General features: G+C 37.0%; 2 protein-coding genes across 6 annotated transcripts in view; both read right to left on the bottom strand.

Annotated features, from left to right (window-relative positions):
- Positions 1 to 9,800, bottom strand: part of fmnl2b (formin like 2b) — a 33,703-nt gene extending 23,903 nt beyond the window's left edge. For all 4 annotated transcript variants that reach the window (XM_089133882.1, XM_089133883.1, XM_089133880.1 and 1 more), the window contains exons 1-5: positions 9,195 to 9,800; positions 5,493 to 5,576; positions 2,911 to 2,991; positions 1,239 to 1,315; positions 1,067 to 1,150 (exon numbers count right to left, since the gene is read on the bottom strand). In XM_089133882.1, the coding sequence (XP_088990008.1) occupies positions 1,067 to 1,150; positions 1,239 to 1,315; positions 2,911 to 2,991; positions 5,493 to 5,576; positions 9,195 to 9,314 (446 nt within the window). In that variant the 5' untranslated portion in view covers positions 9,315 to 9,800. The remainder of the gene's footprint in view (positions 1 to 1,066; positions 1,151 to 1,238; positions 1,316 to 2,910; positions 2,992 to 5,492; positions 5,577 to 9,194) is intronic.
- A 1,736-nt stretch (positions 9,801 to 11,536) lies between these two features.
- The window catches only part of mylkb (myosin light chain kinase b), a 59,477-nt gene continuing 45,600 nt past the window's right edge, over positions 11,537 to 25,413 (bottom strand). Inside the window, exons 5-18 of one of the 2 annotated variants that reach the window (XM_039689078.2) lie at positions 23,901 to 23,942; positions 23,586 to 23,713; positions 22,361 to 22,517; positions 21,451 to 21,756; positions 20,962 to 21,006; positions 20,782 to 20,872; positions 20,479 to 20,682; positions 18,358 to 18,575; positions 18,153 to 18,276; positions 16,819 to 16,971; positions 16,425 to 16,548; positions 16,215 to 16,305; positions 15,127 to 15,258; positions 11,537 to 12,887 (exon numbers count right to left, since the gene is read on the bottom strand). In XM_039689078.2, the coding sequence (XP_039545012.2) occupies positions 12,637 to 12,887; positions 15,127 to 15,258; positions 16,215 to 16,305; positions 16,425 to 16,548; positions 16,819 to 16,971; positions 18,153 to 18,276; positions 18,358 to 18,575; positions 20,479 to 20,682; positions 20,782 to 20,872; positions 20,962 to 21,006; positions 21,451 to 21,756; positions 22,361 to 22,517; positions 23,586 to 23,713; positions 23,901 to 23,942 (2,066 nt within the window). In that variant the 3' untranslated portion in view covers positions 11,537 to 12,636. Of the gene's footprint in view, positions 12,888 to 15,126; positions 15,262 to 16,214; positions 16,306 to 16,424; positions 16,549 to 16,818; positions 16,972 to 18,152; positions 18,277 to 18,357; positions 18,576 to 20,478; positions 20,683 to 20,781; positions 20,873 to 20,961; positions 21,007 to 21,450; positions 21,757 to 22,360; positions 22,518 to 23,585; positions 23,714 to 23,900; positions 23,943 to 25,413 lie in introns of both variants that reach the window. The other variant, XM_039689077.2, reaches the window with a different exon arrangement.

Genomic DNA, 25,413 nt, shown 5'->3' on the forward strand with positions numbered 1-25,413 from the left:
CCGAAATTTCAGAAAATCAAAAATCAGATCAATAAACCTGTGTCAGTGTGAGAAGGCAGAATCGTGACACCCCTTCCAACTCCCAGTTATCCTTCCCATCCAGATCCAATGCTACCATCTCTTTAAATTACTATTATTAGGGCTGTGCCGGTAAACTTGACAACCGCACCACCACCGTGCCCGAGTATCGTTACAGCCCTAGTAGACACCCATGCCACATTTCAGTAGACCCTGTCATGCCTGGATTCAGCCCTGGCTCAGCATCAACCCACACTTGAACTTCAGCAATGATACATTTAAAGGGATACTCCATTTTTTTTGGGAAATAGGCTCATTTTACAACTCCCCCAGAGTTAGACAGTTGAGTTTTACCGTTTTCAAATCCATTCCGCTGATTTTCTGATATTTAGAAGAATATCAGTAATCAGACAGTTTCTGGTCTCATATTGACTTCCATAGTAGGAAAAAAATGTACTATGGAAGTGAATGAGACCAGAAACTGTCTGTATACTAATATTCTTCTAAATATCAGAAAATCGGCTGAATGGATTTGAAAACGGTAAAACCCAACTGTTTAACTTTGGGGGAGTGGTAAAATGAGCCTATTTCCAAAAAAAGTGTAGTATCGCTTTAATTACCGGTACTTATTAACTGGCAAATATTATGAAAAATACTGTGGCAAAATTAACGCTTATATATTTTTAACCTGACATGGCATCTTAAAACTAATATCCCAAGATTCTGAAATTATTCGAATTCTATTCTACCTTGTTTTCACACTGATCTCAAAATTCACCTTACACATTCCCATCCATCAAACTCTCTGTCACTGCTAAAAGAGGCACTCATTTAATTCATCACTCCCATTCATTTGTCAGAAGCAACTGTGACCCAGCAGTGAGGTGAAAGGATTTCAGCAACAACACTCGACTGTTGTGAAAACGCCTATAATTTCAAGGTGTACTGAGATGGTAAGTGAGCAGTAAGCTTACACAGAAAACAAAAGACAGAAGTAAAGACAAAAAATGACTCAAATAAAGATTGACAAGAAAAAGGAACTACTTACGTTACAGCATACTGGGCAAAAGACAGGTACTCCACCAGCACATCAAGGCCTTTGTTCTCCTCATTGAGAAACTCTCTCACCCACCTGTGAAGAACAAAACATTAAATAACCTGCCCTTTTCCCAACTGAATACCTCAAAAGTCTGAAAATGAACTTAATTGACTGGACTCACCCGATGTGATTGGTCCTAAGAGATATCTCCAGCTCTCTGAGCACCTGAGTAGACTCCTGAACTCGCCTCCTAAATTTCTGTGAAGAAATAGGAAGAGATGTCGTTGCAAAAGCCAGTCACAGTGTGAAACAATTTGCATACTTTAAATGTAAGTTTAAATGTGACACTTCTGGACTTTCCAAAAGTTTTGATGCTACAAATACCCCAAATATGATGATCCCCTTTGTGAGGCAACCCCTTCCGAAAATATCAAGGCAGGTACATATTTTCATGTGTAAGACTCACTTGTAATGTGAAAAAATGTTAGCCTGGATGCCAGCTGAATTTAGCCCCGCCCACAACATTTGAGGTCATATTCTGACTAGACTATGAAGATGCTTCAGGCAAGTTAAATATATTTAATTCAGTGTAAATTATTTACTTTGAATTTTTTCTTTTGTAAAATAAAAAAACGCTGCATTCTGAGAGCGAATTAGTTGCATTTTTAAGTAATTAAAAAGATTAAAGCACCAACCTGTTAATAATTCATAAATAAGTAATACATTTTTAATTTCTAAAGGGTTATGTCAGCTTAATGGGAAGTAAATATTTTACATTTATCTATTTTTTTATTGCCTTATTTTATTATATATTTTTTTTACATATTTTCTTGAGCCTGATGATTTTGAAAAGGATATTTTTTACCCACCCAACAGTTACACTTATAGACATTAAAGAAAACGTATCCATTTTTTTTAAAACTAACTTAATTATTATTATTTATTAAAATGTATTCTAGTGATAAAAAACCAAACTATTTTTTCGCCGATTAATCGTGATTAAAAATACGTTTTAAATATATTTTATAATGTAATAATTAATTTAATCTCCAAATTAACGGTAATGTAGAAACAACACAAATACGTACTGTTTTATATACTTGTTTAATGGCATCTTAGGATCCCAGTATTACTGAAATGAATACTGCTACTGACGTCTCGATGAAAATAATTTGTTTTTAAACACTAATTATAGCCATTTAACATAACAGTGTAATTATGCAATACATTACATTATGCAATCCTGGCATCTCAAATGAGTCAAGGCTCATACCTCTTTCCTTGTGATTTCTTGCACAGCATACACAGAAGAGAGAAATATCTCTGATGTGCATTTAAATACATCATTAACAACTTATTGTCCAGTTCGGTTCCATACACACTGCATTGAAATTTTGTATGGCTTCGTCACTGCCTGCATTTTTCAGTTAAATTGGTTGTAGAAAGCAGTTGTCACTCCTGTAAACTACTGAACTGTGTGAACAGAACAGGATTAAAACAGGCCCTTTTAAATTCAATAAGGACTTCTGGATGGGACATTCAAATTAAGAGTTTGGGGTTTCTTCCATTAGATGCAGCTGTAAAATATGCAGGAGACATTTCTCTTTGTAGCTTTTGTCTTTCTACACACACTCAGACGTATTTGCATACATTTTTAATTCAAGGCATCTTTACACATCCACATGTCATACATGCTATTTTACTCAAAAACTTCCAAGTGCCTTGAAGGACACAATGATTATCATCCCTTGCAGAATTTTGGATACCAGGCCTAGATCTTTAAATCTTAGTGGTCTATTAATATGGCAGATGAGAAGACATGGAGTCAGCATGTGTAACATGAAGGAGCTCACCTTCCTGGTAACGGCAGGGTCCAAAAAGCTTCTGAGCTTCTGAATGTATGTATGGGGAGGATTCTTCACTTGGAAGCGCTCCTGTTAAGACACACAAATTATGCTATATTTCTATTATTTATATTTAACACTCCTCATGAAGCAAGTTCAAACCCCTGCCCAACTTCAGCATAAAACATTTACTAAGCAAACCTCCTCTTCTGTTCAGTTATCCTCTGATCTAATTCCCAATCATTCAACTCCTGATGGAGTCTCACTTTCACCCAATCACTTGTGAACCCCATTTCAGCCTTGAAATCATCATGGCAATCACTGAGATATGATCATTCATTATTTAGAAAGCAGGCATTTCACACTCGTTCACCTCAACAAACATTTCCAGAGTCAGCCATACACTCCTCTTACGTCAGTGTAGCCATGGTGACATGATAGGGTGGATGTAGAGAGAATGTATTAATAAAGTATCTGTTTACTTAGAGGTGCTGTTATGATAAAGGAACTTTCCACTGTTTTTATGCACTTCAGGATGATTATACTAGTATATTTTGCACTTAAGCTTGGATCAATTTAAAGTGTTGCAGACTTACAGGAACTGCAACAGAAATTACATTTAGCCCACTTTACAAACATGTACACATTTAAATATGCTTTCTGTTATTTAGTGACAGATCATAAAATAAGATATTTGGCTGATTGGAATCATTTTTGCAGTAAAGTTTGCTAACAGGAGTCAGAACTAAAGAAAATGAGGGGTCTTCTCATGAGGAGAGAAGCAAGAAATCTCAAGTATTCCAGTGGTTGTTTATATAATCGGTTGACCAGATCACAAGTGTCTCTTGTCTTTTTCCATTGACTAAAACCCCAAGAAACCGCAACAGAGCACTTAGGACTAAAAAAGCTCTCGCCACAAAGGGTTCTTGTGATATCAAGATCACATTAAAAATACAATTACACTGAACATTGTATATGGTAACTTGAATTTTGTTATAGACATTATATTTCAAGTCAAAGGGGGTTTAGGGGGTCGTGCACACAGACTGTCATTTTTAAAATGGAACAGTTTATTGAACACTGCCAAAATCTAAAAAAATATGTTTTTTTTTTGATGGCTCATAGAGTATGATATAAGAAATTATATGAAGCTCATGGGGAGGGGGTGTTTGGACGACACTTCAGAGTCCAAAAATGAGCAAATTGGTGCATTTTCTAATATTTGTATGGATCAATTTTCAATCTGTATCTCCAAATAATGTCTCCGTAAGACGGATTCAAATGCTTAGATTTTATTTTCAAAGATCTGTAGTTTTTATTACAGGTGCAAATGTACAAATAAATGTTCCCCAAGACCCTGATGTATCATATTTGATACTCACATAAAAAAAAAAAGTATGGATAATCAAGTAAACCCAGGTTGATGACGTGTTCATTTTGAAATATTACTAACAATATAAAACTTACTCTTAATTTAAAAAAAAAAAAAATCGTAAAGATTTCACAGCAAACCCCTTGAACCACAACCTTGAAAGAGGACTTTTTTTTCACAATTATACCCAAAAAAAATTGTACTTGCTAAAAACAAACAAACAAAAAAAACATCAATCAGATGACAGAAGGCACGGTAGGAGTGTTACAGGTTTTTCAGGAAAGTTTGGCAAACATGTTGATAATTTAGAGGCCATAGAAAGTTGCGTATCAAATATAAGGCAGGATTTATAGGGTTAATATTGGGTGTATTCAAGAACACAATTTTCTGTAGAAAATTTAAAACAGAAGGTTGCAACTATTATTACTGACTATTAAGTAGGGGAGTAACGGATTGTGTACTTGATAAGTGATCCGTACGGACCAGGCCCCACAGTTCAGCTTGCATGAAATCGGAAATTAATTGCAAAGTTTAACCATCATAGAGTGAAAGTTTATCATTTGCAGAGATTTTGTTTGCCAATTTACACATTCAAGTGATTTTAAAACATTCCAGCACAAGAAGCGAAAGAGAACTCAATTCGATATTATCGCTTTTTTTTATTTGTGCGCACAGACGCACAATTGATTCCTCATTCGTTGATCGCCTATATTATTATCTTGGATCTGTGCATTCAGTCTTAAAGTGACAGCAGCCTATTAATACATGCTGCTGTCCATGTCTTTAATGTTAATCACTCAACAAAACAGCTTAACAAATATTGATCTATATTTAATTTACACAGTGAACACTATAGTAGCCTATTATTTTACATTTATTAATTACATTCCTGAACCTGACCTTTATTTGTAACTTAGTTATATTGTATCTATCTATGCTTGTTTTTTTTACTGACTGTTCACTTGTCTTGTCACTAGTAATGTTTGAAATTTAGTTAAGCTGTTAGTTTTGGCTGTGGTATTGAAGTACTTGAGGTGTGCTTTAAGTAATGAATGAAAAGCAAAGTTACACTGCCCCTTCATCCCCATTTTAATGTTTTGCATAGTCGAAAAATGTTGTACCTCAAAAACTGTATGATGTGTTTAGTGATCTGCTACTACAGTACTATTAAGATGTGGTTATATAACGGTTCAGAATGCATGGAAGCAGACTCTCTCACCTGATCACATATCAGCTCCCATTTTTTTTCATTGTCATACTGTCTTAGAAGCCTCACTTTATCCGGAGGAAGGTTCATAGAGTTCTGAGGAAGAAAGAGAGAATAGTTAACATTCTTTCTCATGCATGGAAAGTTATTCTTTGCATACCATGCTCATCAAAAACACAAGTGATGAAAAGCTAACAGCTAGTTTTGAAATTCCTGAGATGCCATGGATTGTTCTTTACAAGTTGTTCAAAAACAAAAAGTCAACAGCAGTGGATAACTCGTTTACAATTTTGTCCAATCCGTCTAAACAGTTTAAATAGGGTGACCATATTTTGATTACCAAAAACCAGGACACTCGGCCCGGCAAACAGATGGGCCTACTCAAATGATACTCAAAGTTTACTCAAAGATACCTTATTAATTTCAATACATTTAAAGTAGGTTATGCCTCCTCTGTATGGATAGAAAATGGTTATATTGTTAATACCATTTAAAGAAAACAGAAAACAGGACAGTTGGTCACCCTAGTTTAAATATCTCCAGAACAGCAACGTCTCTTCTCTGGAACTTCATACAGAATATCATGAGCATGAAAAATGAAAGAATTTAATCAAAATGCCAGAGCCTCCATCGGACATGTAGATTTAAAGGATATCCAGTATGAGAGGGCCTTTCACACCAGGTAGTTATAGGAGCTCAGTTATAAAAACTAGCCACTAGGTCGGTCCCCTGAAAACTAAATTTTCCCAGTTGCATTTGCACCACCAAAAGAATCTCTGAAGTGGTGCAAACCACCAGACGGAGACGTCATTTAAAGGGTTAGTTCACCCAAAAATGAAAATTAAGTCATTAATTACTAACCCCCATGCTGTACCAACCCCGTAAGACCTTCGTTCATCTTCGGAACACAAATGAAGATATTTTTGATTAAATTTGAGAGCTGGATCACTCCTCCATAGACTTCCTAAGGGACTAGCACTTGACGGCCCATAAAGTCATTAAAGAAAATGTTTAAATATTCCATGTGCCTACAGCGGCTCAATTATAAGTTTATCAAGCGACGAGACTACTTTTTATACGAAAAAAACATAAATAACGACTTTATTCGACTATTCCATTACTTCTTTATGGGCCTTGAGACGAGAATTGAAGAGATTTCCAGAATGCATGGGCGAGAACTGAGATGAGGCAGGACGTTCTTCTTCGACTACTTCTTGTTACCGGCTGCTCACCGCTAGTATTACCGCCCCCTAGATGACGTGCTGATATAGCTGGAAGCGCAAAACTTTCTGTTTACAAGCAGAGGAAGACGCGCCCTGTACATACGCGTTTCAATTACCGTATTTTCCGCACTATAAGGACTATAAGCACTTAAATACGACAGTGCTGTGCGCCTTACAATCCGGAGCGCCTTACATATGGATCATCATCTTATACGGTAGGTGGCGGTAATACTCCTAAGCGGTGAGCAGCCGGTAACAAGAAGTAGTCGAAGAAGAACGTCCTCAGCTCAGTTCTCGCGCATGCGTTCTGGAAATCTCTTCAATTCTCGTCTCAAGGCCCATAAGGAAGTAATAGAAATAGTCGAATAAAGTCGTTATTTATGTTTTTTTTTTCGCATAAAAAGTATTCTCGTCGCTTGATAAACTTATAATTGAGCCGCTGTAGGCACATGGAATATTTAAACATTTTCTTTAATGACTTTATAGGCCATCAAGTGCTAGTCCCTTAGGAAGTCTATGGAGGAGTGATCCAGCTCTCAAATTTAATCAAAAATATCTTCATTTGTGTTCCGAAGATGAACGAAGGTCTTACGGGGTTGGTACAGCATGGGGGTGAGTAATTAATGACTTAATTTTCATTTTTGGGTGAACTAACCCTTTAAGCGCGGCCTTAAACAACATCAACATCTGGCGGACAGAGGACTCCATGGTCAGTTGATGTGGGCCTAGACTTTGGGGTTGGTTCAACTATTGCTGATTTCCATGTTTGTGGAGCAAGTATATATAGACTACACAGCTTTTAAAATCGTATGGCATGCGTTTGGACCATAAACGTACACTTACATCACTGGCAGTTCCTATTGTGCTGGGTTATACCCTGTCTTGAGTAGGAGCTATTTTAGTCTCCCGAAAAAATGACATTCCTATAACTAATTTCATTCCCAGTATCCCAAACACTCCAGCTGGTACATCTGCAATATAGGAACTATAAACACCCCTATGTTTTCTGTCCACCATAACAATTTGAGAAAAATGTCTTCTACATGCATGTTACACACTTGGTCCATACACTTATTTTGTACAAATATGAAGTAATAAAATGGATTGATAGCATTAGTTTAATTAATTGCATGAACTTAAAATACATTTAAATTAATTTAATTGAGTCCATCAAAGATAACCAACTGAAACTGTAAGTTCATAATGTTTTTTTTTGGGAAAAATAGCCAAATTTCGACTAGATGATGATGAGAGAATAGCTGATTCCAGTGGAAATCAATGAGTCCGAGCCTCAAATGAAAACACAAGAGCAATGCACAACATCTGGAAGACGGTGAAGAGACTTGGGTGGCAAAAGTCAACTCTATTGGGACAGAATTTGTGATGCAAATCTGTGAAAACGAGGCAGCATTAACCAATTTGCATTCACTCCCCCTGCTCCATTTCTCCTATCACAGACACACCTACACACACAGCAAAAAGCACTATGACTTATGACTTGGACTCTCAATGCACTGATTAGATCTGGACTGTTCTGAGGGAAGGTCTCTAATGTAAGCAAACAACATGTGTCTGTTTGGAAGACAATAAGTATATCAAATCAAGGAGATAAGTAACAGATGACCAATTTCTATTGATTAAAGACCCTCATCACATGTAAAACCTGTCAAAAGAATGCAGTTTTGAGTAGTCACATTAATCAAATCACTGTAGTAACAGACATGAACAGAACCAGCTAATATTAAAGGGAAAACAGGTCATGATCAAAGTTAGCCTACACTTTATTGATCTTAGAGGGGAAATATAGGTGTCTCTGAGGGGAAATGTGTACCACTCCTCCAAATGTTATTTTAATAGACTACAAGCTGGATTCTGATGAGAGAATTAGATCACATAATATCATGCATGTCCCTGAAGACAATATCTTGAAAAGCCATTCATGACAAACTGATTTATTTCAGACTCCATCACAGACAACAATCAGACAGGTTGTGCCAATGGCAATGGATGAAACACCATGTTAACACTGTGGCTCTATCTGTATCTAAATAAGTGCGAGTAGGCCACTTTTCATTCCACACGGGTTCTTGGTCATGTTAAGTCTAGCATTTAAAGAAACCCTATTTAAAAGCAAATGCAGGGAATACGGTGGCCTACAGAGCACGCTGGCTGCGATGACTGGATTACGGGCAGACTCCTTGAAGCATAATCACAGCAATATGAAACAACGAGTCCGAGCTAACAATTCTGATGACGCATAAAACAGACCAAAAAAACCCAAAGGATTCCACAATAAAGGGCCGCGCGCGCCTGTAATTAGTAGCTATCATGCACGCGCAAACAGCATCAAAGCATTGCACACTGCCAAGCGCACACAATAGAGGCGTGTGTGCAGCTGGCGTGAGCTGCCAGCTTCCATACTAGTTGTGCACATGACACAATTACATCGATATATGCCTTTTCTCAATTTCAGGATAGGAAAGAATATTACCAGTGCGATTGCAAATCTCTCCTCCAGTTCGGCCGGGTCCGGCATGGGCAGTTTAGGGGGTTTGTTGCCCCTCGCCCTGAAATCTGAGAGCTGAGCATCCATACTTTCAGCGTTCCCCATGTTTGTTTTTTGTCTGATGCCCAGCGACGGTAAACCCGTTCGAAAAACGTATTCAGCTGCCAAATGTAATAAAGAGGTAAAAAAGCAACCAAAAAAATAAGCAGGCTTATAGGTGACTACACACACTCTCCATCGATGTAAACACGCAGAGCTCAGTATCAGATGAGAGACTTCGACAATAGCATCCCTACATTGTTAATCCGTATCTGTCGGGCCCTTTGCTCTTTTTTTGGGAGCTGTTGAGCATCGTTCACTCAACGGCAGCGGGTCTGAAGCTGGGCGCATTTATCTGTATCATGCACAATAAATGCACCGCTGGAGGTTTGCGGCATGATAACGCGCATGGCTCGGACTCGGGCAGGCCAGTTAATCCGCGCTGTGTGGATGATAACAGACGTACTTCGACCAAACGCAAACTCCCCCATTCAATCCCCGACACAATGAAGCCTTTCAGCACCAATCCCCCGCTGGGGAGTGCCAAAAAGCCATGCTGAGGAGTCGAGGGGGAGGCAATGTTTTGTTCTGTTGCATGCTGGTAGTTGTAGTTTTGAGCAGCGCATGTACAGCTGTGGTAGTCTATTATCTATGGATATCATGGATTTATAGAAAAGCTCTAAAATACGACATGTGTTTTTATTATGTTAGGATTCTGTGCATTTTTCCCATTTATGTTCCCTTTTATTTTATTAGTCTACTAGCTATTTTTCCCTGATAGGCTACATCTTACTTACAGACTATAGGCTAGTTTATACTTTGGCCCTAACCAAGCCCTAACTATATAGTAAGTAAATGCTGTTAAAGCTGTGTAGTAAATGTTGTTAACAGAGTAATATTACTCTACACGTTTGTTTAACAAAGAGCACCTTGAAATAAAGTACTATTTTTATTTTACATTCTTCAAAATAGCCTCAATTTCAGTTCATAACAGATTTTCACATCCTGTAATGGTAAAGAATGAAAAGAAAAAAAGTATGAATTTGCCTTTTAGTTACTGATGTTTTTTTAATTCATTCATTATGTTTTTTGTTTTATATGTAGGCTTTGTTTCAATATGTTTCAATAAAAATATCAATATGCTTTTATAAGTGTTAAATATCACATTTGTTTCAATTTTATTAAAAAAAGTTAGTTTTCTATTTTTGTTATCAGTTACGTATGTTTAAGTTTACACCATTATTTAATGTGGTATTATTTTAATCACCATATGACCATCCATTGTTTCCCTTATGTGATTTTATGGTAACAAACTGATTTTTATAGCTTAAATAATTTGGTATTTATAACGTTTATTGAAATAAATTGCCTCTATCTTCATCTGTTTTTTTCCCTGTAAGTCCTGAAGGACTCCTGATTGCACTCCAATAATTAAGTTAATTAAAAAACATAAGTATGTGGACACCCCCTCGTAATTAAACAAGACAAGTTGAAAAGTGCATGGGATATATCATACAACAGATATTTCCCTAACAAACTAACCAACAGTTACACAAACAAGGCTAGTCCAGGCCTAAAATGCATGTTTGAGCTGTTTTAAATGAAATCAACTTGCTCTGATATCTTAAAATATGTCAGTGCCATTGTTATTGTCCCAAGATGCACACCATGCAGTAAATGTTTATTTTCTAAGGAGAATGTAAGTTTATAAAAGCTACTTAAATGTCCTAATTTAACTAAGGCCTAATCCTGGCTTAATCTTAACCCTGTTTGTGAAACCGGGCCTAGTTGCTCTAAAGCACAAACATAAGATTATTCTATTATAGCTAACATATAAGTATTTCAATGCTAGCAAGTTTTGGTTTATTGTTGGACCTGATCCTTCTTTTACAAGCTGATGATGACCTGGACTATGATTTGGATTATGATTATGATCTGGACTCAATGTCATTCTCGCACGTTATAACAACTAACCAATGTCACTCTCACTCCATATGCGTCAAAGTAGCCAAAGTATCAACTTCTCTACTAATATGCACGAGTCAGTGACGTATACGCAACTTCCTGCGAAAACCATCCACATCTCAAATATAAACACTTATAATAGGTTTACCATAGTGAATAAGGTTAAGACAAAAATACTGGGATTAATGCTGTATTAAAATTTAGTTAACTTGCTACCTTCAAATACTTGTGCCGTGCTTTGAACTGCCTGTATAGAAATTGCAGCACTCCATGTCATTAAACCAGTTTAACTAATTCTGACAAACAAACAAATGTCACAAAAGCACAGAGGGGAAACACTTTATTATGACCAGTGTTCAGATAATCACTGCCAGTTATGCAGAATGAACCTAAACTAACATACAGGGCCATGATTTGTTTCAAGTTATGATATGCTATACTTCTGAAGTGATGGGAAATTAAAAGCATTATATGGTAAGTGAAAAAAGAAAAGACACAACAGGCCCGAGTCTTAATTCTATGATTAATTCATTCTCAGAGAATAGTGCAGACACTCAAAGGCAGCAGAAGCCTGTACAGGGTCATAAATATGTAATGAAGCTTTGTATTGTCGGTTGCGGCACAAAATTCACCCCATTGTTCTGTCATGCAAGTGAATTAGATACAAAATGCTAAATGAACTCAAAGTGGAAACAGCACAGACAGTCCCTTGTATTTGAGGAGTCTAATCCTATCACTTCTATTGCTAGTCACTTTCTTCTATCAACTACAGTTTCTAAATGATTGACTACATTCAATCATTCAGAAACAATAATTCTTATAACTATTAAATAAAACATAGTAATATAATCATTAGAAAAATGCCAAAAAATAAAAAAGTTGATATCTTCATACAGTAAGGTCTCCATTCAGTCTTCATATTGATATTGACACCATATAGACTAGATAAGTGTCATTTTAAAAGCACAGTCGTGTTTTTACCACTAGATTGCACTGCAGTGCAGACTTAAAATGTGCACACATTTGTGTACTGACTCACAAAAAAATGACTGACATAGATGATATCAATGTAATGTGATCAGTCCGATAAAACAAGCCGTTTTTTTTTTTTTTTTTTTTTTTTTTTTGTCCAGGTGTCCCAACATCAAAGGATTGCTTGCTATATATCTAATTTTGCAGTCCCTTTTGGTAAAACAGTTGGGATCATTTTCTGGACAGAAAGACACAAGCAGGAATGTCTTTGATCTCAGCAAACAGTTTTACTCAGAACTATTCTAGGCAGTAAGAAGAAACATAAAGATGGTGTAAAAAAGGAGAATCGAAATTGTATAAATGTTTAAGATATTCATAGTTTCTGTGGTATTAAGCCACTCTCCTCTTTCTCACACCGTCCATCATTTTACACTTCTGTTTCCGTCTTTATTCAGTCCTCCTCTCCTTCACCGTCTCCGTCTCCTTCCTCCTCCTGCATGAACTCCACCAACAGTTCAGCGGTGCAGGAAGCTTCTCCCAGACTGTTGACGGCTTTGCAGGTGTACTTAGCATCATCATCGGGGCAAACCTCTGAGATCACCAGGCTACAGTGGCCGTCCTCTTCATAGTCGATCTGGAAGTGACGAGTCTCCTTAATAGGCTGGTCATCCTTGTACCACACTATCTCTGGGTCTGGGTACCCTTTGAGTTCAGAAAATACAGTAAATCAATATTATTATCATAAACATGCTATCAAAGCCATTGGCCCACCAATGATTAACATAATGGCAGGTGGCCTCTGCAATTCGGAGGCCCGTTGAGAAAAAACACAGACAACCATGTCATGCACTGCAACTGCAAATACTTTATTATCTTATTATATTCAACTATACTATCTCATATATCACTCGTAATATTTATAAATGTATTCTGCCACCACTATCTATGCAGTCTATCTTTTTTAACCCTAATGAAATGATACGTTTAAAAAATTACTAAAAATTACTTAATTAAGAAACTAAACCGCCAGTAGTTGGCGGCAACTCATTGTCATAATGAGTGAGTCATTGAATCATTTATTCAAACGATTAGTTGAAAAAACTCATTCAGGATTCATTGAGTAAAGAAAAACCACTGTGTTGCTCAGAGACGCGCAATGGCTCTGTTGTGATTTGTTTGGAATTATTCTCATTGGCGAAATAGAGCAAAAACAATATTCTGAGTCTAAAATGTAAAGTCACCAAATATAAACTTTATTGAACTGTTTATTTATAAAATCAATATGACATTTGCAAATGTGCTGATATCTGGGAGTATAGCCTATGTATGATATTGCCGAATAGCTATATTCATTATAGATATTAAAAACAAGAATTAATGCGTGATGGCAGGGGCAAGGGTTCAGAGTGCCTGACAACTGTGTGGGGGTGAATTTTTTTCTAACTCGTTAGTTTAGAATCATATATAGATATAAAATGTAGCTATGACAAATAAGTTAACTTTGATTGACAGCGGATAACGGGCTGCGCCAAGTGGAATTTGACGTCTCGGCCATGATCTGACACAACACATCATAGCACCTCTGTATCCTTTCTGAACATTTGTATTTTGCATTTCTCCAAGATTTTCCAGTATGGCGCCGCCCATACCCACCCATAAACAGCCTCAAAACTGTTCTTCAGAAAGTCTATGGGTGACGTCACAGACGCTTTGTTCATATTTTTTACAGTCTATGATCTCCACCCACATCTACCAGCTGCACAGGGAACTACACTGCGACCAAAATGGTCGCATATGCGACCTTTTGAAATCCCATTGCGACCCTAATTTTTAATGGGTCGCAAATGTATCACTGACTATTTTGACGGGTCTGTTTTTTTTTTTTAGTTTCTTTCGGGTTGTATTTAATCTTCTAAAACCTGTCGGATCGTCCGCTTTTTGTCCTGCCAAAGCCTTTTTTGATCGCGGTGAGTGTTGTAGAGTTGAATGACTGATGCGTTTGACAGGGCGCAAACGAGCTGAGAGAGAGAGAGCGCGCCCTGGCCGCGCGCGCACTATCACGTCTTCACACAACACAAGCGCTGTCTTGCTCTCTCTCTCTATCGCGCGCATATTATTCAAATGACATGATAGTAAAAGGTTTGTGTCTTTATAATAGGCATGCTAATCATAATCATAGGCTACCATCTGAGCCTGCATGGCTCTTTGCGAGAGATTTGTGAGATTTGCGGTCTGGTGTTCGGCTGATAAACTCTCCCAATTTGTGCGACCAAATCATGTTTTGCGCTAGTAACTGAAAAAGTTAGTAGCGCAAGTGCCACCAGTGGAAAAGGTTAGTGTAGTTCCCTGCAGCAGCTTTCTCATTGTGTGTTTTCTTTTTCTTTTTCTTTTGAGCACAGAATGTAAAAAGAATCCTGACAATATTGATGATTATGTAGTGGTTAGAGATAGAGATATGACTATTAGGCCTATGTATAACTATTTCCATTTTAGAGACTAAAACAGATTAAAAAATGTTTAGAAAATATACAAAATATTGAATAAAAGACTAAAAAAACCCCTGCTCAAACCAAATGGTTAATATTCCTTTGGAATTTAAACACAACAGAGAACAATCATAACTGATAATGTTAGCACATACAAAAAAAGAAGCAACAATTGTTTATAAAAAAATGCTGATTTACCTTATATGGATATCTCTAAGGACCAAATCATAATGCATATTAGGATGATTTCATAAGGATCATGTGACACTGAAGACTGGAGTTATGGCTGCTGAAAATTCAGCTTTGCCGTCACAGGAATAAATTACATTTTAAAATATATAAAAGAAAACAGTTGTTTTAAATTGTAATAGTATTTGACAATATTAAGGGTGAAGGGCAAAATAATTATAACTAAGCATAAAAGCACAATATCATTTGAGGTCAAAGGTCATTACCCTCAATCTTGCAGTCAAAGCGGGCAGCACTGCCTTCCACCACTTCCACATCCTGAATGACAGAGGAGAAGGTGGGAGCCTCTGGTGTGCGGTTTTCATCCTCCGCAATCTCAAAGAATGGTGCAGGAGGCTCTTCTGAAACCACAGGTTTTTATTACATTTATATGCAAACAATATTTTTACATATATGACACTTAATATGCAATAGAGGACAACAGTCGGATTCCGGAAGTAAAAACTACATTCAGTTTCTCCATATAGAAATTTATTTTTAATTATAACTTGTTACATTTTTTAAGACAACCTTACTATGAGTTACAAGGTTGTTAATCGATGGTATTTGCTTCTGTTGAAGATGTCAGCCACATTACATATATAATGTGGGCTTGTACCATTTCACAAGATGTAAACAACACTGGTCCAGAAGCACTTCCTGTTTCAGTTTTTTAACACTACATAAAAGCTGGGATAAAATACAACCAACAGAACATTTAAAACTGAATCAAAAAGTTAAACAAACATCTTTAAGATGTTTTCTTTACATGTGCAATAAAGAAAACAGTTACAAACTGAAACAGGAAGTTTTTCTGACCAGTGCTGTTTACATCTTGTGAAATGGTCTATATATATATATATATATATATATATATGATATATAAATATACATTTATTTCCAAATAAATATATTTTGCAAACAAGTCAGTCTCCCTATGTCCTCAAAATAGTGAAATATTTGAATAAACATGCATATATAATGAACATTTTCAAATGATATGCTGTTTGCAGTGTTTCAGGGGATTGTAGTTATTTCTATCACTAAAGACTTTTAATCTGGTTTTTAAAAATGTTTTTAATCTGATTTTCAAATATTGTTTTTGCTTCAAATCAAAGTTTATAATGTGTTATGATTCATCTTATTGCTGGTCGGCTTGGTTCATGGTTTATAACAAAGACTCTTTTGAAATCCCATGGGAGAAATGAATGGAAAAAAATACTTCCGGAACAAGCGCTGCTGAAAAAGTGGGCGGACACTGTTGCTCTCAAGCCTATATGCTCCAACAATGTGGAAATTGGTTGCTGAGCCATACCGTCAGTCGGAGAGCTTTTCTTTGGTCCGATGCCTCCTAACATTCCCATAGAGCTGAACCTAGAGATGGCTCGCACTGCATTCCCTGTTTTCTGCACAGACACACACAAACATAAAATCTAAACTCTGCCACTTCCACCAAGCAAACAGTTTCATTTGAATCTCATTCTTTGTTCAACGAATAAATCAAAATAAAATGCAGTGCTCTCACCTGCCAGCGGCGTCTCAGGATGTACTTCTTCATCCTCTCTTTGGACAGCTGTTTAGCCTCCATATTTCTAGTGTCCTGTTTGAGCCAGGAGTGCTCGAAACACTGAGCGCAGGTCAGTCTGGCCCTGCAGTGAGGCATTTAAAGGGTCTCAGAATTCAGATCAAATGAGTGTACTAGCACACATTCAGCGTGTACTAATTCATTTGAGTGCCAATTACACCAATCATTTACAACAATGTCTATGCCAAGAGCTCAAGATGTGTCATTTAAGGAATGTGCTTCCTGTGCATCTACAGAGTGCTCTAAAAGGCATTTAATTCACTTGGAACCGTGTTGGTAATTCATTAAAAGTGATCTTTCATCAAGAGTTTCTTCTGTTAAGCTTTCATCTTACTTCATGTCCTTTTTCAGGAGACTGCTGATGAAGTCTTTGGCCTGATCGGAAATCTCATCAAATGCCTCGTCCTCAAAATCCCAGGTGGCTGAGGTGACATTGGCAAGGGTTTCATTGTCATTATCTCCCATGAATGGCGAGAGACCACTGACACTGAGGGTAAACAAGAGAAAGGGTATCAACATAATCGTTGATTCTGTTACAGCATTTTCACCAAAATGTGATGTAAGGTACAAGGGGATCTAAAAACATTTTTTGAAGGTTCATGTAACACTGAATGATGCATCACAGGAATAAATAACATTTTGAAATAATAATATTATAATAATTTAAAAATATTTTACTGTATTTTTTAATCACATAAATTCAGCCTTGGTGAGCATAAGAGACTTCTTAAAAAAAAAAAAAAAAAAAAAAAAAAAAATCAGACCAAAATTCCCTTTTATGACTACGGACGGTGTAACATGTTCAATGAAGTGTGTATTTTGTAAAAATAAATGCTAAACGTCATATAGTTTAGAGCCAATAATATAGTGATATAGTTTATAAGCAATATTTATAAATATAGATGCAATATTTCCTAGGTGGGGACTTCATTTTCACTTTTTCAACTGAGTTGAAAATTATTGAATCGCTTTCAATACATCTGAAAATCGACAAAAAACAAGTTTTTACTATTATCAAAAAAATATTAGATAGGTTCAGGCATTCTCATTTACAACATTTTAATCAAATTACTTTTAATGAGAAACACAATGCCTTTATGAATCAGCAAAAAACAAGGTGTTTACGAAATTATTGAGGTGTTTTTTTTTAATGATTGCCCAGCAAACAAATTTAGGTTCTGGGAACGTTAGTTTTTGGTTCCCAGAACGTTCCTAGAACTTTCCCTTAAGGTTAAGGGAACGTTCCCGGAACATTCTCCTTACGTTATAAAAATGGAACCTAAAAATAACCTACATGGAAAGTTCCTATAACGTTCTTGTTTGGTACCCAAAAAAATAGCCTCATGGGACCATTCGGGAACAATAGGGGAACGTTCTGTGTTTGCTGGGTGGAATTTAGTGGTTTTTTATTATCAAGAACTGCCTTTTGGAGCCATTAGCCCCAATAAAAGTAACTGACACAAGTCAGTTTAAATATTTATCCTCTACCTCCAAAGTATTAAAATTGTGTTTATAGGATGAATTGAAAAAGCAAGCTTGGAAAGCGGGTTGTCCAAAAACGTATAATGGCCTTAAAAGGAAATGTTTCCAGTCTTCAGCATTGATTACTTTGTCTTTACGTGTCGCAGTTGTTAAGGACGGTTGGATGAGCTGAGATTTGTCACTCACAGAATGTAACAGATGACGCCAATACTCCACATGTCTGTTGGGTAGCTGATAGCCTCATAGTTGATCACCTCAGGAGCTACAAACTCAGGAGTTCCAAACAGGACCTTCAGAGAGCCAGAATCCTCTGAAAACAACAACAAAATATCAACATGCCAAACAAAAACACACTCTGTGCTTGTATTTGCAGTTGTTTACCCTTGTTTACCTAGCCTTCGAGCGAGTCCAAAGTCAATAAGTTTGATCTTGCTTCCCGTCTTGTTGATGCACATGATGTTCTCAGGTTTGAGATCCAAGTGGACAATGCCCTGCTTGTGGATAAACTGCACTCCATCTATGATCTGCAGCATGTACTTGATCACCTCTCGCTCAGTCAGCTCGAAATCCTCATCGACGATTCGCTCAAACAACTCACCTCCAGAGATCCTGCAGCCAATGGGGTACCACAATGACAACATTGTTTAGTGACCCTATCTGTCAGACTCACTGCATTAGAACTGTTTATGCACATTCCATTTAACAACCATATGAACAGTGTCTGCGCCTGCAGAGTTAAATAGTTCTCTTACAGTCAGGGAGATTTAAATCTGGACTATTTTCCTTCATGGCTGCCAAGCCAAGAAAGAGAGCATCCATGCTTTCTCCTCCCCAACTCCCTGTTTCTCCATCTCACTATATAAGGACATATGACACACACTTCTTCAATCACAGGGTGCTGGATTTTACATTCCACCTTCTCCATAAAAAGCAAAACTGAAAACAACAACTACCAAACATCACAGCCTGTTCAAATAGACCAGGACCAGAACACACACTCTCAGAAGAAAAGGTACAAAAGCTGTCACTGTGGCTGAACCTTTTCAAAAGGTAAACTTTTGTCCATTTTAGCGGCCAATATGTACATTTCAGGTGCTAAATATGTACATTTTAGGTGTGAGTACATTTTAGGTGCTAATACTGTATGTACATTTTAGGTGCCAATATTTACATTTTAGGTGCTAATATGTACATTTCAGGTTCTAATATGTACATTTCAGGTGCTAATATTTAGGTGTTAATATGTACATTTTAGGTGTTAATATGTACATTTCAGGTGCTAATATGTACATTTTAATGTGTACATTTTAGGTGTAATATGTACAATTTAGGTGTTACGTAATATGTACATTTTAGGTGTTAATATGTACATTTTAGGTGCTAATATGTACATTTCAGGTGCTAATATGCACATTTTAGGTACTAATATGTACATTTCAGGTGTTAATATGTACATTTCACGTGCTAATATGTACATTTTAGGTACTGATATGTACATTTCAGGTGTTAATATGTACATTTTAGGTGCTAATATGTCAATTTCAGGTTCTAATATGTACATTTCAGGTGCTAAATATGTACATAGGTGTGAGTACATTTTAGGTGCTAATACTATATGTACATTTTAGGTGCCAATATTTACATTTTAGGTGCTTATTTGTACATTTCAGGTTCTAATATGTACATTTTAGGTGTTAATATGTACATTTTAGGTGTTAATATTTACATTTCAGGTGCTAATATGTACAGTTTAATATGTACATTTTAGGTGTAATATGTACAATTTAGGTGTTACGTAATATGTACATTTTAGGTGTTAATATGTACAGTTTAGGTGCTAATATGTACATTTCAGGTGCTAATATGCACATTTTAGGTACTAATATGTACATTTCAGGTGTTAATATGTACATTTTAGGTGCTAATATGTACATTTCAGGTGCTAATATGTACATTTTAGGTACTAATATGTACATTTTAGGTGTAATATGTACATTTTATGTGTTAATATGTACATTTTATGTGTTAATATGTACATTTTAGGTGTTAATACAGTTTAGGTGCTAATATGTACATTTTAGGTGCTAATATGTACCATTAAGGTACCAATATGCAGCCTTTAGGTACAAAAGTGTACCTTTTGAAAGGGTAAAGCCCCAGTGACAGCTTTTGTACCTTTTTTTGAGAGTGTTCACCAATCGGCCCCAACATGAAACATGTTTTATTTAGTTATGATAACCTGCTGAAAAATCCAGCATAAGCCAGCTTGAATTCCATGTTGGTCCAGGCTGGTTTATGCTTGTTAGAGCTGGTATAGTGCTGCTATAACTGGTTGACCAGCATAGTCCTGCTGTTTTCAAGCAAAACTGAGCTGGTGTCACTCCTGCTTCCCATAACGGGGAACCAACAAACCAGGAACCAGCATTCCAAGCTGGTCCCAGCATGCAAACATACTGTATGCTGGATTTTTCAACAGCCTACTTGGATAGCATTCAATAGTTTAGGAACTCACATCTCCAAGACCATGACCAAGTCAGACTTTCCCTCAAAGGCGTCCACACACTGCACCAGCTTGGGGTGGTGAAGGCTGTTCATGATACCAATCTCCTGCCTCACGTTCTCCTTGTCCTTTTGTGAGAATGCCTTGATGAACTTCCCTGCCCATACCTTCTTGGAGGACTTCTCCACTAATTTGAAGACTTGACCAAATTTACCACTTGTAGAGACAAGGGAAAGACCATGAGAATTGGAAAAGGGAGAATAGGGAAGAAAACTCTGGTAAATCTAAAATAGATATAATAGATGCATCTCTTACGTTCCTAAGCGGTCCTCTATATCATAGAAGTCCTTAACGCTACAGTCTTTCTTAATGACCACATCTCTGTATTCTGGTTCTTTCTCCTCATCTGTGAAATGAACAGGATATGTATCATGTGGGAGTCAAGTTAGTAAACTTTGGATTCAGAAGGGGTGGATAATTGCTTGAACTTCATACCATCATCAGACACAGTGGCTCCAACTTCCCCCTCTTCCTTTTTCTCTGGAGAAGAATAGGAATGTTTTAAAACTTTATCGTTTTTTTTTTTAAAGTAGTGCATAAGATCATCACATTTATACAGGTTCAATAGTCTGAGGCCAAATTGAATATCGTTTTTTCAATCTAAACCTGGACAAAAATCGAACATTAGACTTTGAAAAAATGTAAAAAATAAGATCTTGCATCTATATAATTTAATTAGGCCTAATATAAATTAATATGTATCCATTGACATACACAACACTCTCTACATGCTCACATCATGGTAAATAATGTGATCACTGAACGTAGAATTCATGCTCATGCTATTGCCATTAAAGCAAGATCCATTTTGAAAAACAAAATATAGTGGCTCTCTATTGGCTTCAGATTTTTGGAGCCCACTGATTCTTTCTCGATCAATAGAAACAGAACGTATCTCACAATTGAGCAGATGTTCATTCTCACCTGTTATCTCCTCCACTCCCACTTTAATGGGCTCAGATTCTGCGCTGGGCTCTCCAACTCCATACACATTAACAGCTCGAACGCGGAACTTATAGTGACGATCGACGAGAAGGTTCTGGACATGGTATGAGGTGCTGTTACAAGAGGTCAGGTCATTCCATGTGTTGTCTATGGAGTTCCAGATCTCCAGGTTGTATGACTGGACGACGCTGCCTCCATCGTAAGTGGGGCCGTACCAGGAGAGAGTGAGTGAAGACATGCGGATGTCGGAAGCAGCAGGGATGCCGGCTGGGGGATCTGGCTTATCTGGGACACAGATTTACATGGACAGGTCAGCAATAGTCAGCTACTAGTACTATACACCTTCAACAATATTATTGATCTGCCTGCACTGACACAAACTTAACTGAGCTGGACAATGACATCTCTGTTTTCAGATAAATGAACTAAATTAATAACTTTAGCACTTAGCTGCTCTGAAACAATCTGTATTGTAAAAAGATCTATAAAAAGGTGACTGGACTTCACTTGACCAGTAAATGTGCTTTATGTTTTATTAAAATGCTAATGAACTGATAGTGCTGATATTGATTGGAGACAGCAACAAATTAATATTTTTAGAGGGGTTCTATAAATAAGTGACTGAACCCGAAATAACATGCACACAGACTCGCACACACACCCTTACACTAACCCTACCCCTAAACTTACTCATCACAAAACAAATTCAGAATTTTTACATTCAGACAAAAACATCCCTTATGATTTCGATTTATAAGCTGTTTTCCTCATGGGACATTTTGTCACACGCACACACACACATACACACACAGTGATGTGACAGTCAATCATAATCCCATCTGCTTCCTTGCCTTTATGTGTCACTTCCTGTTTTTGTTTGCTCCCATACCTACGATGGTGAGATTGAGTGAGGCCTGCTTGGTGCCAAATTTATTCTGCAGTTCTAGAGTGTAGCAGCCGCAGTGATCCTGGTCGCTCGCTGTGATTGTCAGCTGACTGCTGTTCTCTCTGGTCTCTATGGAAATGCCCCTACTTCCTGGCTGGATCTAAACAAGAGAAGAGCAGATCATGTATCCTAATATAGGTCTTTAGGTCTTTTAGGCTTTCATTTTCGAATTAACTTGACTGCATTTTATATTAAAATTGGGTGTTCGGTGTTCAATGTTTAGATTATTTTACCGCTTAACTAAATTAAAAGCCATGGAATGTATTTACTAAAAAATAAACTATTGAATCTATACTTTTGATATATTACTATTAATAAAATGAATAAAGTAGTTATTTACATTTAACCCCCGGGTTTCACAGACAAGGCTTAAACTAGTACCAGACTAAAATGCACGGTTGAGTTAGTTATAAGGTCTAAGGCCTAATCCCAGCTTAATCTTAGTCCTGTCTACGAAACCAGGCCTAAATGTAATATTTTTAAAGTTTATTTGAATGAATCAAACTTCAGTACTTTGTGTCACTACTTTACAGTTCAGTTAACAATGACTGTAAACCAATACCGATCCCCATAAAAACTGGTAACGGGATCTGTATCGGTTGATCAAGATGTTAAAAAATCAGTGACCGAATCCCCGTGAACCGGAAGTTGCAAACGATTTTTCTCCAGTGCTGTGACGTATTTCCAAGTGAAACGGAATATTGAACAGAGGGCAGGGTTTTACTCTAGCGCTCCTCCTCTCCATCTCTCGCTCATAGCAAACTTCCCCACCCCAGCTGTGAAACCTACGTCATCAGAAAAAGAAACCATTCCAGACCGGAAGTAACTTTTCAGATTTTGATTAAAGATTCCCAAGGTAAATTTTTTTTTAAATATATATTTACTTGCACGGATTAATTGTTCACCACAAGACAATGCGCTAACAACGTAAATAGGTTCAATTTTGATCTCACGGGGACTTTAAAAATCCTGATCAGAGCAAAATGTTGTGCTCCAAAATTTTCTAGCTAAAAGATGCTTATGTGGCAAATGTACTGTATTTATTTTGTTTTTCAGGGTTTGGGGAAAAAAAAAAAATCACAATAAAATGGGGACTTTGTTTCAAAATGTTTGGGAACCAAGGATCTGTCATGTTACAAACTCTCTGTACTTCTCCAACTCTTCCTACCGGCTTTTTAAATTTGAGCCAGGTGCAAGTTATTGGTGCCGATCCTCCAAAGTTGCCCAACAGCTCCACCTTTTCTCCTGCCCTGATCTTCCGATCTCCAGAGAACTGCAGAAACTGAGGCGGAGAACCTGCATGGCATCATAGGCGAACACAAATTCACATTCAACACTCTCATGGTAAATTGTTACTCTGTATTTTTTCTCTCTGCCTGTCTACTATCAGAATTTTGCAAGACAGCTTATAAAGTATACAAGGCATTTAAATATTCCTCAGATTAGTATGATTATGTACATTTCAGTGGGAAGATATTCTTACACTGTTTGGCGGGAGCTGGTTTCTTCTTTATTCTGGCTTCATCTGCAGAAGATATAGAGCATGTATTGATGTAAGACAGATAAACAGTTACACTGTATATCTTTAGGGAGACATATTTACATAATTATTGAAACAAACATTTGATCAAAAGGGATAGTTTGACCAAAAATGATAACCGTTTACTCATCCTCATGCCGGTCCAAACCTCTATTACTGTTCTGAAGAATGACAATATAACCAAACAGTTTTGGTTACCATTGACTTACATCGTCTGGATTTAAAAAAAAGACAGTGACATCTCTCCTAATATCTTATTTTTTGTTCCACAGAAGAAAGAATGTCATACATTTTTGGAACGACTTGAGGGTGTATAAATAATGTCAGAATTTTCAAAAAGCTTTTGCTGATAATTTACTCACCCCATGTCATCCAAGATGTCCATGTCTTTCTTTCTTCAGTCGAAAAGAAATTAAGTTTTATGATGAAAACATTCCAGCATTTTTATCCATATAATGCACTTCAGTGGGAACCAAACGGTTCAAGGTCCGAAAGACAGTTTCAGTGCAAACTGCAAACTGTTCAATGGGCTTTAAACGATTCCAGAGGATGAATAAGGGTCTTATCAAGCGAAACGATCGCTCATTTAATAAATAAATAACAAAGTTTAAGTTTTATAAACTCAAATTGCTCGCCTTGCTCTGTACTGCGAAGCACGCAACTCTTGTGACTCTCCTGTTCGAACTCGTCAATTCATTCGTTTCGTTCGTTAAATGAACCAAATGACTCGGAAAAAGATTCGTTCCTTTTGATGAACGAGTTTGAACAGGAGAGTCACAAACGTGCGTCACAGAACAGAGCAAGGCGACCATTTGAGCTTATAAAACTTAAACTTTGTTATTTATTTATTTATTAAATTAACGATCGTTACCCTTATAAGACCCTTATTCATCGTCTGGAATCGTTTGAACCGTTTGCACTGAAAGTTTTCATCAAAAAACCTTAATTTTTTTTTCAACTGAAGAAAGAATGACATGGACATCTTGGATAACATGGGGGTGAGTAATTTATCAACAAGAGTTGATTTTCAAAAGTGAACTACTCCTTTAAAATTGATAAATGACTTACTCTCCAAACCAATCCACTACATAATCAACCATGTTGACATTACTGATATATCATTGCACCATGTAAAAGGAAATGACTAATCAAGATATTCATCTGTGGGCGATGATCTACGAATTGACAGGAGTTCTAAGGAAACTGCCACTCCCGATCAGCATCCAGGGAAAGAGTGTCTGTGTGGACACTGTCTCGCTGGAATTCCCCTTATATGGGCATGCTAAATATAGGGTCTCCAAGATCCAGGAAGCAGTGTCTCTCTCTCTCCACTATTTATTTAAGGTTTGATCGCCGTCAAGAAACAATGCAACATGTAAACCCCACTAATACTCCAGCACAGTCCAAACAGAGAGAGAGAGAGAGAGAATGGGAGAGGGGGAGAACAGGGCTAAGG

The sequence above is a fragment of the Pimephales promelas genome, chromosome 8, assembly GCF_988280905.1.
Source record: "Pimephales promelas chromosome 8, fPimPro1.hap1.1, whole genome shotgun sequence".
In the NCBI taxonomy this organism is placed as follows: domain Eukaryota; kingdom Metazoa; phylum Chordata; class Actinopteri; order Cypriniformes; family Leuciscidae; genus Pimephales; species Pimephales promelas.